Here is a 13,326-nt window from a genome sequence, read left to right on the forward strand (position 1 = left end):
ATAGGAAGCATGTACTTTAGAAGAAAAGAAAATTATTGTGGTTTACACATTGTTCGGTACAACGGCTTTCAACACATATTCACAGAGATGTCACATTCATCAGGATGATGTATAGATTTTAATCCTTAAGCTAACCTTATTTTAAATGGAAATGCTCTTCTCAAGATTATCTGATTTTGGTAGTTATTAGGAATTGGGTGTGTTAAGAGGGGGCGGGGAAGTTTTTATAAAAGTCAGGTGGAAATTTTCCATCAATTAATATTATATGGATATCAGATGCCCAAGTTAGATGTGGTTCTTAAATGTGACTAATAACAGCATTATAGAAATCAAAATGGAATGAACAATGATGGAATGCTTTACTGGGATCATGTAGCGTGGGAACTCACCCTAGTCTGATAGTAGTGGGGTAACAGGATGTGTTAAGAGCTGTAGGCAGTGCTGCTACTACAGAAACTTCGTGTAGGTAAACCTGATCAGCAGCCCTAAGAAGTGGGCTGGTTGGTGGTCTGTGAAGGATGAAGAGAAGGCAGACATTGTCTTACTATTTTTGTGTTGCCGACAATAAACCCAGTGCCTAGCATATAACGAGTGTTCAGTAGTTGTTTTCTGAACAGTGATGTTATTGGGGCAGAATGTGGATCCCTGTGCCTTGACTCACTGGGTCAGATATGCCCCCAAGTCCCTCTGTTGACCTTTATTCCCCCTTCCCTCACATGCCTACCTGTGGTTCACTAGCTCACGAGCCCTACCCAAGTAAGGAACAATGTCCGAGATGGCCCTCATCAGAGAGGATCTTCCAGGCCTATGATACAGCTGATTTGGGTTAGTCTAAAAGGCCCAGGACAGCTCCGGTGCTCATCACTTAGGGGGGAGTGTCTCAAGGAGCAAGCCAGAGAGTTCAGGGTACTTAAAACTACAAAGGAAAGGGCCCTTTGATGAGGCCTTAAGTGATTAATCCGGAAATAATTTGCTCATTGGTTATTTTCATTTAAGAGAGTTTTTAGGCTTTCTCTTCTTGCTCTACCTACCCAAAGAAAACATTTAGATTTTTATAACTTGAAAATAGACCTGACCGGATCTAGATTTCTTCTATGTCAAGTTTGCCTTTTAGTTTTTTTCTACTTTTTGTAGTTTACTGATTATCAAAGAAATATTTGCTCAAGAAAAATCTGGAAGTAAATAAAAGCATAAAGATGGAAGAAAAATCAGCCACAATTCAGCATACAGAGGCAGCCACATTTACCTTTGTACCCTGTTTCCTTCTGGCCATTTTTCTGTGCCTTTGTTCTTAATTGAGTAGGATCCTTTTTTTTGTATCTTGCTTTTTTCCCTTTTAACTCTATCTTATTCCTAGTTCCTGATGCCATAAAAAATAAAAAAAAAAACAAAACCCATTTATGACCATCCTTTTAAAACTACTCTGCAATATTCCACCTTAGGACCTTGCAATAATCTACTTCGTTATCTCCCTTTTGTTGGGTCATTTAGGTTGCTTATAGTTTCTCACTATTATAAACTATTCTATTGTAAGCATCTTTGGAAACCTTTGGCTGAGTTCTGATTTCTTAAGGTAGGTACCTACACTTGGAATTACTAGGTCAAGGATCTAAAAGCCTTTGATGCTCTTGATGCATATTGCCAGATTGCTTTCCAAATACATTGTGTTCTATTCTATTGTATTGAATTCTCACTTCCACGAGTAGTGTATGAGAAGGTCCATGTCCCTACACATTCATTGGAACTACCACTGATTTGTAAATTTTGCCACTTTCATGAATTAGAAATGGTATCTCATGTGGTTGAGCATCTACTCATATATTTATTTGTTCTTTATATATTTAGAATTTTTTATGTGTGATGCCTGTTCTTTCTCTCTGGCAGTGGGATGGCTGTCTTGTACAAAATTGTGGAAGCCTGCTTGGGGTGCATGATGTTGGTTTCTGGGGCCCCTGGCTTGCCTCCCGCATTGTAGTTGTGGATCCCTCTGTGTTCATTTTCCTTCACTCTCCAGGGAAATCCTGTGGCCTTGGGGAATACAGGAACATAGTAGGATCATTCTGGACCAGTTTTTCTGAGGACCAGAACAGGGCTTGTGTCTGAGGGTATGTGCATGTGGTGTGTTCTGGGTTTGTAGTCCCACTCGTGGTCCTGTGCGCTGAGCAGATCTCAGAAAACACAGCAGGAACATCATGAAAAATAAAAATGTCCCATGCTTGTGGAATGCCTTACTCTTCTTAAACCACATTCCTATCCTCATTGCCTCACTCTTTCAACTGGAAGTCTTCCCTTTGGGTTCTCTCAACAAGTTTGTTGGTTAAATAGAGATTCTTAGTGTAGGAGCTATGAAATTTATCTTTGCTCCCACAACACCTAGTATCTGGCACACACTAAGCACTCAAGATGTAATTGCCAGTGGGTATGAGCAAAAGAACACACCCATGGGTATTTGGCTTATGCTTCAGCAAGATGTGTTACTCTGTAGGCTGGGGTTCAGGAACAGGTTGGACCCTGCCTTGTTCTGCCCCATTCTGCTCTGACATTGTGAAGTTGGGGCTTTTGCCAAGGGACCCTGGGAGATGCAGGGGCTGCCCGAGCTGGGGCGTTGGCTCCTTTACCCGCCAAGAGATGCAGCTTAGGTTTTTTTGTGTGTGTGTGTGTGCAGAATAATAGGTTTATTTATTTATTTATTTTTATTTTATTATGTTATGTTAATCACCATACATTACATCATTAGTTTTTGATGTAGTGTTCCATGATTCACTGTTTGCGTATAACACCCAGTGCTCCATTCAGTACATGCCCTCTTTAATACCCATCACCAGGCTAACCCATCCCCCCACCCCCCTCCCCTCTAGAACCCTCAGTTTGTTTCTCAGAGTCCGTAGTCTCTCATGGTTCGTCTCCCCCACCGATTCCCCCCCTTCATTTCTCACTTCCTACTCTCTTCTTTTTTTTTTTTTTTTTAACATATAATGTATGATTTGTTTCAGAGGTACAGGTCTGTGATTCAACAGTCTTACACAATTCACAGCGCTCACCATAGCACATGCCCAGCCACCCTATCCCTTTCACCCCCCACCACTCCAGCAACCCTCAGTTTGTTTCTTGAGATTAAGAATTCCTCATATCAGTGAAATCATATGATATATGTCTTTCTCTGATTGACTTATTTTGTTCGGCATAATACCCTCCAGTTCCATCCACGTCATTGCAAATGGCAAGATTTCATTCCTTTTGATGGCTGCATAATTTTCCATTGTATATATATACCACATCTTCTTTATCCATTCATCTGTTGATGGACATCTTGGCTCTTTCCATAGTTTGGCTATTGTGGACATTGCTGCTATAAACATCGGGGTGCATGTACCCCTTCAGATCCCTACATTTGTATCTTTAGGGTAAATACCCAGTAGTGCAATTGCTGGGTCGTAGGGCAGCTCTATTTTCAACTTTCTGAGGAACCTCCATACTGTTTTCCAGAGTGGCTGCACCAGCTTGCATTCCCACCAACAGTGTAGGAGGGTTCCCCTTTCTCTGCATCCCCGCCAACATCTGTTGTTTCCTGACTTGTTAATTTTAGCCATTCTGACTGGTGTGAAGTGGTATCTCATTGAGGTTTTGATTTGGATTTCCCTGATGCTGAGCGATGTTGAACACTTTTTCATGTGTCTGTTGGCCATTTGGATGTCTTCTTTGGAAAAATGTCTGTTCATGTCTTTTGCCCTTTCTTGATTGGATCATTTGTTCTTTGGGTGTTGAGTTTGGTAAGTTCTTTATAGATTTTGGATACTAGCCCTTTATCTGATATGTCATTTGCAAATATCTTCTCCCATTCTGTCAGTTGTCTGGGTTTTGTTGACTGTTTCTTTTGCTGTGCAAAAGCTTTTTATCTTGATGAAGTTCCAATAGTTCATTTTTGCCCTTGCTTCCCTTGCCTTTGGCGATGTTTCTAGGAAGAAGTTGCTGCGGCTGAGGTCGAAGAGGTTGCTGCCTGTGTTCTCCTTTAGGATGTTGATGGACTCCTATCTCACATTTAGGTCTTTCAACCATTTGGAGTCTATTTTTGTGTGTGGTGTAAGGAAATGGTCCAGTTTCATTCTTCTGCATGTGGCTGTCCAATTTTCCCAACACCATTTGTTGAAGAGACTGTCTTTGTTCCATTGGACATTCTTTCCTGCTTTGTCGAAGATTAGTTGGCCATAGAGTTGAGGGTCCATTTCTGGGCTCTCTATTCTGTTCCGTTGATCTATGTGTCTGTTTTTGTGTCAGTACCATACTGTCTTGATGATGACAGCTTTGTAATAGAGCTTGAAGTCCGGAATTGTGATGCCGCCAGCTTTGCTTTTTTTTTTCAACATTCCTCTGGCTATTTGACGTCTTTTCTGGTTCCATACAAATTTTAGGATTATTTGTTCCATTTCTTTGAAAAAAGTTGATGGTATTTTGATGGGGATTGCATTGAATGTGTAGATTGCTCTAGGTAGCCTTGACATCTTCACAATATTTGTTCTTCCAATCCATGAGCATGGAATGTTTTTCCATTTCTTTGTGTCTTCCGCAATTTCTTTCGTGAGTATTCTATAGTTTTCTGAGTACAGATTCTTTGCCTCTTTGGTTAGATTTATTCCCAGGTATCTTATGGTTTTGGGTGCAATTGTAAATGGGATCGACTTCTTAATTTCTCTTTTTCTGTCTTGTTGTTGGTGTATAGGAATGCCACTGCTTTCTGTGCATTGATTTTATATCCTGCCACTTTACTGGATTCCTGTATGAGTTCTAGCAGTTTTGGGGTGGAGTCTTTTCGGTTTTCCACATAAAGTATCATATCATCAACATGCAGCTTAGGTTTGCTGCACATGGAGCCAAGGGAGAAGGGCGAAGGGTGCTGGTGGATGGGATTTAATGGGAGGGACAGCGGTCAGGACATGAGGATAAAATCCTGAATTATACATGAATTTTTTTCTTAGAGCTACAATCTTAAATTGTTCCATCTGATTTCTTCTGCTTTTTGTGTAGCTTATCCTTTGTTTTTAGGACAGCTCCCACTTATATATAGTGTTGGTCACCACGTGAGGAAGACAGTGAGGGCTGGCCTTACCCTCCTCCTTGAGATTTGAGAGGAAAGTCCCCCTCTTTGCCCACAGCAGTTGGGGACTTTTGTCTCATTTCCACCATTGCCTTTACCGGGGACTCCTTGCTAGCCTCTCTTGGCCACAAATTCCATCTGCCTCTAGCACGCACCTCACCAGTCAGTAAGAAGGACTCGGACTTCTTTGGATGCAGGCTGGGTGGAGAGCAGAGGGTGGCCCTCAGGCTGAGCAGTGTCCCAGCAACTTGCCCACTGCCATGTAACTTCCCAGTCTTTCCCTCCTCACATTCAGAGTGCACTGTTGGGGGCAAAACACACTCTAGGTTGACTTTCACCTTAAAATACCACAGCCAAAAATTATAGCAAATTATGTAAAGGACCACAGTGTATAGGAACAATATAGACCCACAGTGCCTCTGGGCATAGGTGACTAGAAGCATCATTACCTCTCTTTTCCTAGTGCACCTGTCCCATATTTCAGGGACTGGGTGACAGGTACATCCTCAGGACTCTGACTCCTCTTTCTTTACAAATCCATGCTCACAGTCATCAGATCATCCTGAAAATGCTATAGAGGGCATCTTGGCAGGACCAGGGCCCAGAATGCTTGGTCAGTATGATCCAGGGCCCCTCTGCTGGAGACAGGAGAGGCTGGTCCAAAGCTAGGGCTTGGGAGTCAAATATGAACCCTGCTTAGTTCCAGTCTGACTTGTACCTTGAGACCCCAGGAATTTGCGGCCTGGAGAAAGAGCCATGGGGGCGCCTGGGTGGCTCAGTTGGTTAAGCGACTGCCTTCGGCTCAGGTCATGATCCTGGAGTCCCAGGATCGAGTCCCACATCGGGCTCCCTGCTCAGCAGGGAGTCTGCTTCTCCCTCTGACCCTCCTCCTTTCATGTGCTCTCTCTCTCTCTCTCTCTCAAATAAATAAATTTAAAAAAAAAAGAGCCATGAAAAAACAGACAATGAGAGGGAATGTGAGACCATATTTTGTTTTGGGGCTTGACAGATTTTTGACAGATTTTTTTACCATATGAATGAAATAAAGGTACTTTTACTCCAGCCCCAGACTGAAGGTAATCACCACCAGTAAGTTTTGTAGCAGCATGAATAATTGATAATAACACTTGAGAAGTATGGGTTGAGTTTTTGCAGGGTTAAAAGCGTGACTGGGAGGAGCTTGCACTGTTAACTGACCCGTAGCTCTGAGGCTTTAGTCTGACACAAGGCTGTTCCAGTCCTGGGATGGTTCTGGGTCTAGTAGCTGAGCAAGACTCCCAGGTTAGCGACAACACAGTTCCTGGAGTCTCGAATTTGGTAGTGTTGGCATAGTCACCTAGACTGGAGGAGATTGGCCCTACAGGAGAATAGTGAGAGTTTGCAGGCCCACCCTCCAGTCCCTCATTTCCCTGCCATTTACCTGTCTCATCACCCCTCTCTCCCCTCACCCAGAAGATATGCGTTTTAGCTCTTTCTCTGTTTGAACACAGGACATGGAGCTAATCACTGGTCGGTTTATGTCTGAATTTGTATTGTTGCAGTTATATTATTGAACAGTTTCATTGCATTATTTTCAAGGAAGAAAACAGTCATAAAGTTTGAAGTGCATTAGATATTCACAATACAAAAGAAAAAAAAAAACCAGTGTCCGTATCATCTTCTAAAGCTTTTAAACATGTCCCCCGAATCCCCTTCAACATCTCTCTGATAGTTGACTTTGACCCAATCTTGCACTAATTAACCTCACTGCTCCACAAGCACTGGGCTTTTAAGATAAATGAAAATCTATTCCTTGTCCCCATATACCCTTGACTGAGGACACGTCATGGCCATCAGCAGAGGTTGTCCTCCTGGAGCATGTGGCTTTGGAACGTGCCCCCGAGGAGTGGGGGCAGGGATAGCTCCCCGTCCAGCCAGATTGGAGGCATTCACCCTGCTGTGGCTGAGCAACAGATGTCCCTGTCAGTTACCCTCTCCTGTCTCCATTTCATGCTCTGCTGGTAATCAATAGTTAGTATCCAATCAATGAACGACTTTTCTGTTTAGTCAGTTTGATTGTTTCTGGGGTGACATGTGCCACCAATTTTGAAAAAAAAATTTATAAATGCTCATTAGGTTCCCAAATGAGCCCACCCCTCTCCCCCCCCGCCAATCTTAATGACCTACCTAATGTATTTAAAGGATCTCTGGTTCTTTGGCTCCCAAATACTTGCCTCAGCAGAGTTTCAATAGGAAAGTGCCCTCGGAAGCTAAGCCTTGGTTTCTAGGAGTAGAACTGCCATCGCTTGGTTTTTAAGAACTCACCATTCTTGCATCATGAAATGGAAAGGAGCACTTAGATTTCCCCCTGTTTTATCCCTAAAGCTATATATAGAGTTTTGGGGGTTTTCAAAGGATCTTTTTTTTTTTTTTAATTGCAATTTATCATGTAGAAACGAGAAGGAAAATGGCTTCTTTTCTTGTCCATCTTTCTGTTTTATTCACTTAGACCAGGAATGACAAAACAGTTTTGCCACATATGCATGTATATCTAAATAGTAAGAGACTCTGTAGGGTGCTAGGTTGAGAAAAGATTTTGTGGTCCCATTAGGGAACCAAGAAAGTATGCTGTGGTTGATTAGTGGTGTCTGCCATGAGCATGGAAGTGGAGGAGAGGTATATCATGTGTCATGTACTTGTCATTCCTGACTCAGATCTTGTTGTGAAAAATAAAGTTCACACATAGAGGATAACTCTAGTCTAGCAGTTAAGAGGTGTTTGCTATGTCCCAGGTACTGTTCTAAGTGCTTTACATATATTAACTAATTTAATTCTTAAAGCAGCCCACAAGGTAGGTACAAATGAAGAAACTCGTACAAATGAAGAAACTGAGGCACAAAGAAGTTAAATGACCAAGCCACATTCCTATAGCTAGGAGGTGGGAGAGCTAAGGTTCAAAGTCAAGGCAGTCTTGCTCTATGGCCCATGTCCTTAGCAGCCGACACTGTGCTATCTCTTCTTGGCTAATGCTCTGTCTTTGCTGTCCAGGAGCTGACTCAGCTGCAGTTCAGAAGAAAATGCAAAATCAAGTTTATAGATCCTGTTATCCTTGGGCCTCGGGCTCTAGAATAAAAGATAAGACAGGGTCCAGGGGAACCTTAGCACTGAGGAAAGAGTGCATATGAACTTCCTCCTTCCTCTCCAGTTCAGGTAGCATTTCTAGTCTTTCCTTCCCCTCTGGCATTGCCACCTTCTCAGATGAGAGGTGAATTGGACGGGAAGAGGGGCAGGCATTTATGGAGAGGAACAGAGAGGAGTTCCTTGGTCTCTGGGCCACCTGGCTGGGGAAACTACTTTTGAGTGGCCATTTTCAGTGATTGTTTTTGCGTCAGGGACATATGTACATATAAAGAGAGAGATGTCTTTAGTGTATCAAATAATATATCTTTCATAATGGCTGAAGAGAGACTTTTTAGTACTGTTTATGTCTTCTGTCATTAATTTTTTTTTTTTAAAGATTTTTTATTTATTTGAGAGAGAGAGAGAGCACATGAGAGGGGGGAGGGTCAGAGGGAGAAGCAGGCTCCCCGCTGAGCCGGGAGCCCGATGTGGGACTCAATCCCGGGACTCCAGGATCATGACCTGAGCCGAAGGGCAGTCGCTTAACCAACTGAGCCACCCAGGCGCCCTCTTCTGTCATTAATTTAACAGCTATTTATTGAACACCTATGCATTATCCCTCTTTGGGCTAGAATTATCAAAATGGTGACCCAAAGGAGCTACAAGCCCTGCCCTCCCTGTGCTTATAGTCTGCTTGTCCAGGTAATGACTAAGTGTAAGGTGCAGCTCTGGTGAGCACTGTAGAAGGTCATTGGTTCCAAGAAAGCAACGGTAGTAGAGGGAATGAGGGACAGAGGTGATCAGACCACATGGGTCCTTGAAAGCCACATTAGAGTTTTGAATTTAGCCTAAGAGCAGTGGGAAGCCATAGAAGGTGGGGGAGGAAATTGGGGAGTTTGTGTCATACAATGAGTTTGTCTTTCTTTTTGAAAGGTAATTGTGACTGCACTGGGAAGAGTGAATTGGAGAGGGGACATAGATGACCTAGAGGCATTTATAGGAGTCCAGGCAAAGAAGCCACAATAGAGGCCACAATGATTTGATGGTGAAGGGAAGAAGTGGAGGGATTTGGATGTCTGGAAGGTAAAACTAGCTAGATTTGGTGATAGATTAGGTGTGGGTTGTGAGGGCTCAAGAATGGGCAAGGATGCCTAGAAAGGATAGGACAACAGTCCTGTTCCCAGAGGTGGGGATGCTGGTAGAGGGCCATGTTTGGAGTGGAAGGTCATCTTTTGAGCTGTCTGAGAGGAGGTGTCAAATAGGCTACACTTTTCATGGTAAATGTGTAGTGTTTCGGCTGGGCTATAAATAAACCTTGATGGATTGTCCTGGGAAATCAAGTACTGTGGGAAAAAATTTCTTAATCCATAATTTTGTTGATTCTGAAAAATCTGAACAAACATATTTTCATTTAGAAAATAAGAATCTAACAATCCCAAAGGAAATTAATAAAGGTAAATATCTTGCATAATCTCCCTAGTTGTTTTCCTTTTTGTATGTTTCTCTCCCAGAGAAACATTTCTCTTTTCCTATAAGCATTCATATTTTAATTAGTTGTCATTATAATCTACATCCGGTGTTGTAATAGGATTGTTTCACTTACCATTATCCCAAATATTTTTTCACATTTTTATATATCTTTCAAATGCTCTATTTAAAATATGTTGTATAATAGTACATGCTTTTGATAAATCATGAATTATAATTTTCTAAGCAACATTAATACTTTTGGATATTCAATTGGTTTTAAAATTTCATTATTATAAGTAATAAATACTGTTATATGTATCACCTTTTTTTTTCCCCTCTTGTATTATTCCTTAGTTTGAATTCTCTGAGTGGGATTAGTGGGTCAAAGATTGAATGGATTTACAACTCTTGATATTTGTAAAGACAAACATTTTTAGAACCACAGGCAGGGGCTGTGGGGTGCTGACTGTAGAACAGAACTGTGACCTCCACGTCAAGACTCATGATGTTTCTTTGGATTCAGCAACCAATGGTTCTAACCCTATTAATGAGTGCTTGACAAGGTCCCATGGCCACCTGGGACCTGGGCTGTTCTCTTCCCTTCCTCCAGGTTTTCTGTTCCTAGGTTAGTGCCAACATCACTGAAGAACCAGTGAGAGCCTCTGAATTGATGGTATCCTGAAGAGGGTGTCCAAACTTGACTAAGCCTCATAAGCCTTCAGGTTCTAAAAGACTTGCAGTGTGCTGGAGAGGCTGCCTGGGATTCCTCTGGGTTTGGGTGGGGTTCTTAAGACTTTCCACGACCTGGTCCGTGCCTACCAATCTGTCCTTCATGGCCACTGCTTCTCAACATATCACCTCTGCTATGCCCAGACTAGACTCTATTCTGGCCCTGGATGATGCCTCGGTCACATCAGACTTGTGGCTCTCATTCAAGTTGCTACCTCACTCTCTGCCTTTCCAAACCCTGCCTCTCCTTCAAGACTCTGTGCTGGTAGCACTTCCTCCAGGCTCTCACTTCCCAGCTTGCTCTTCCTCTGCTGTGAACTCTTGACAGTACCTTTCATCCCCATTCCAGGGCTTGGCACATAATTGTAAGCTTTCTGGTGAAGTTTGACATTTTTACCTCTTGAAGGTAATTGTACTTTCCACGAGGGCAGGAACTGTGTCATCCTCTCACCAGCCCCCAGAGAGCCTGACTGCCGTGCTGAGGCCTTTGCCAGTGCTCCATAAATCGAATGGGACCCAGGGAACCAAAATATATGTGCTGTCTGATGCAGCGCCAAGGTTTTTTTTTTTTTAAAGATTTTATTTATTTATTTGAGACCGAGAGAATGGGAGAGAGCACATGAGAGGGGGGAGGGTCAGAGGGAGAAGCGGGACTCGATCCCGGGACTCCAGGATCATGACCTGAGCCGAAGGCAGTCGCTTAACCAACTGAGCCACCCAGGCGCCCAGCGCCAAGGTTTTTGAGCCATGCTTATGTATTTTCAACATAAATGCTTATATTCAAGAATTGCTAAGGGTATTATTCAAGTACTCCTAGATGGATCATACTCAGCTATGCTCTATCTGACTGCAGTTTGAGGGATTATGCGAACAAGGTAATGCCGGAAAACCATAATCTGGTCACCTTTTATTTCCAAGTCCTTAATATGTCCAGAGTGGGAAGGGTGTTGGTGGAGGGAACCAGGGTGGATGAAGAGTAGGAAGAAACCCTGGAATATCCATCTGGTACTTAAGAAGGCAAGTGTCTGTGGTTCCTGGAAACAGTATTTGAATTGTAGTGAAATGATGTGTTCTGCTGTTCTGTTTTTTGAAAAATTGGCCCCAGTGTTACCCTGCTGTCCTTGTGGCTCACTTCATCGATGGGGTCAATATTCTGATCATCAGGAGTCTTCCGAGGAAGCCTCCCCAGTTCACCCTGGAACCCCAAGTTTCCCTTCTTCTTCAGGGGCTGGCCTGGTGCTGTGGGGCCCCTCTGGCCAGGAGTCAGGAGCTTTGGGGCTGGGCTGGCTCTGCCCCCACCAGCCATACGGCTCTGCACAAGCTCAAGCCTTGGCACCCTCATTTGTAAAACCATGCGCTTGAACTAGACCATCTCGAGGCTCTTCAGTTACTGAGATTAAAAACAAAATAATTGAAACTCTCTTAAAAGGGTAAGCTTTGGTGCCATTTTTAACTAAAAATGAGAAATAGACTCTTTGACACATTTAATGACATGTGTTAGTATGTGTGTGGAACTTTACACTTAACTTGTATTTCTTTCTTTCCTTCTCTCCCTCTTTTTTTTTTTTCTAGCCAAACATCATGTCAATGGCAATAGAACAGTTGAACCTTTCCCAGAGGGAACACAGATGGCTGTATTTGGTAAGATATCAACTCTGAAAGAAAACCCAAATTGCGTGCAAAGACTAGTGCCAAATTTCTGAGTTTTAGCAAGTGTCCTCAGGGCTTCAAAATCTGGGCTCTTCTAGATATTTACAAGTCATTGGAGCCAAAAAAACCTATCGAGTTCTTAGTATTTCTGGGATCAGAAAAGCTTATTCTATAGAATTTAATATGCTTTCTTTTCTCACTTTGCAAACCAAATATCAAACTGTGTATTTGCTATTTCTTTCGTCCACACTGTGAATTAACCTGATAATTTACAGTTTGAGTTTTTCTTCCCTAGAAGGGTTCCCCCCCTCCACACGGATATGTAATTTTGTCAAAGGCTGGGGTTCAAGGAGTTTTGAGTTGTTATTCCACAAAAATCAATCTAATCGAATAATCTTTCTCTTCCATTATGAATTCAGCATATTCCTTAGAAAAAAATCGGTTAAAATGTCTTAAACAGAATAAAATTTAATCTCTGAGCATATATTTACAATATACAATTATGTGGTTGAGCAGAACTTCTCTGTTAGATTCCAAACCTTTCAGTGACAAGGTCCTTTTTAATTCATGGCTCCTGACCTCCATATTTAATGTCACCTAAACTTCCTTCAAAATGTCTCTACACCTGGCACTTTCTTTGCCTGCCTTCTACCCCTTCTCTCTCCCTTCCCCTCCTCTTTCCCTTTTCTTCCAGCTTCCTCTTCCTTTTAGCCCCCCTCTCCCCCCTTCCCTCTAGCAAGGCCCTGGGGCCCCCAGGGCCCATCCTTCATCAATCTCTCTGTCCTCTGGATTTTCATTTTCTCGTAGCTTTTGGATCCTTCCCCTCAGCCTTTAGAAGGGTTTTATGATCTGTCCCATTCTAAAACCCTGAAATCCCCCTGACTTTATGCCATCCTCTAGCTTCCTTTCTACCCTGATCTTGATGATGGTCTCCTACAAGGGCTTTTGATGTAAAACTGCTTTAAGCATGGAGGTGTCTTTGAGATGGAAATTAGCCTCAGGATGACCCATCTCTAAATTAGCCTATTCAGGATAAAGCATTAATTTATTCACAGAGATGGAACCAGAATTAGTAATCAATGATGATTAACAACAGTTGCGGAGTTATGAAACAGGGAGCTAATTCTGCCTGGGTGTTTGTAAATCTTGCTCTGTATGGGCTATCACCTTTTAAAATACAGTGATCAGTGGTTAGAAATTATTATGCTCAGAAATGTAAATGGAGAATTTGATTTTTGTAGCAAAAAGCATAATGGACAATCTAAAAATGTGTGCAAAATATTTGA

At 42.5% G+C, this 13,326-nt stretch overlaps 1 protein-coding gene across 2 annotated transcripts in view; it reads left to right on the top strand.

Moving 5' to 3' along the window:
* The window catches only part of MSRA (methionine sulfoxide reductase A), a 431,046-nt gene that overhangs the window by 159,403 nt on the left and 258,317 nt on the right, over window positions 1-13,326 (top strand). For both annotated transcript variants that reach the window (XM_035022659.1, XM_035022657.1), the window contains exon 2: window positions 11,963-12,031. In XM_035022659.1, the coding sequence (XP_034878550.1) occupies window positions 11,963-12,031 (69 nt within the window). The remainder of the gene's footprint in view (window positions 1-11,962; window positions 12,032-13,326) is intronic.

Source organism: Mirounga leonina, unplaced genomic scaffold (assembly GCF_011800145.1).
Source record: "Mirounga leonina isolate KUSES-001 unplaced genomic scaffold, KU_Mleo_1.0 Mir_176, whole genome shotgun sequence".
In the NCBI taxonomy this organism is placed as follows: domain Eukaryota; kingdom Metazoa; phylum Chordata; class Mammalia; order Carnivora; family Phocidae; genus Mirounga; species Mirounga leonina.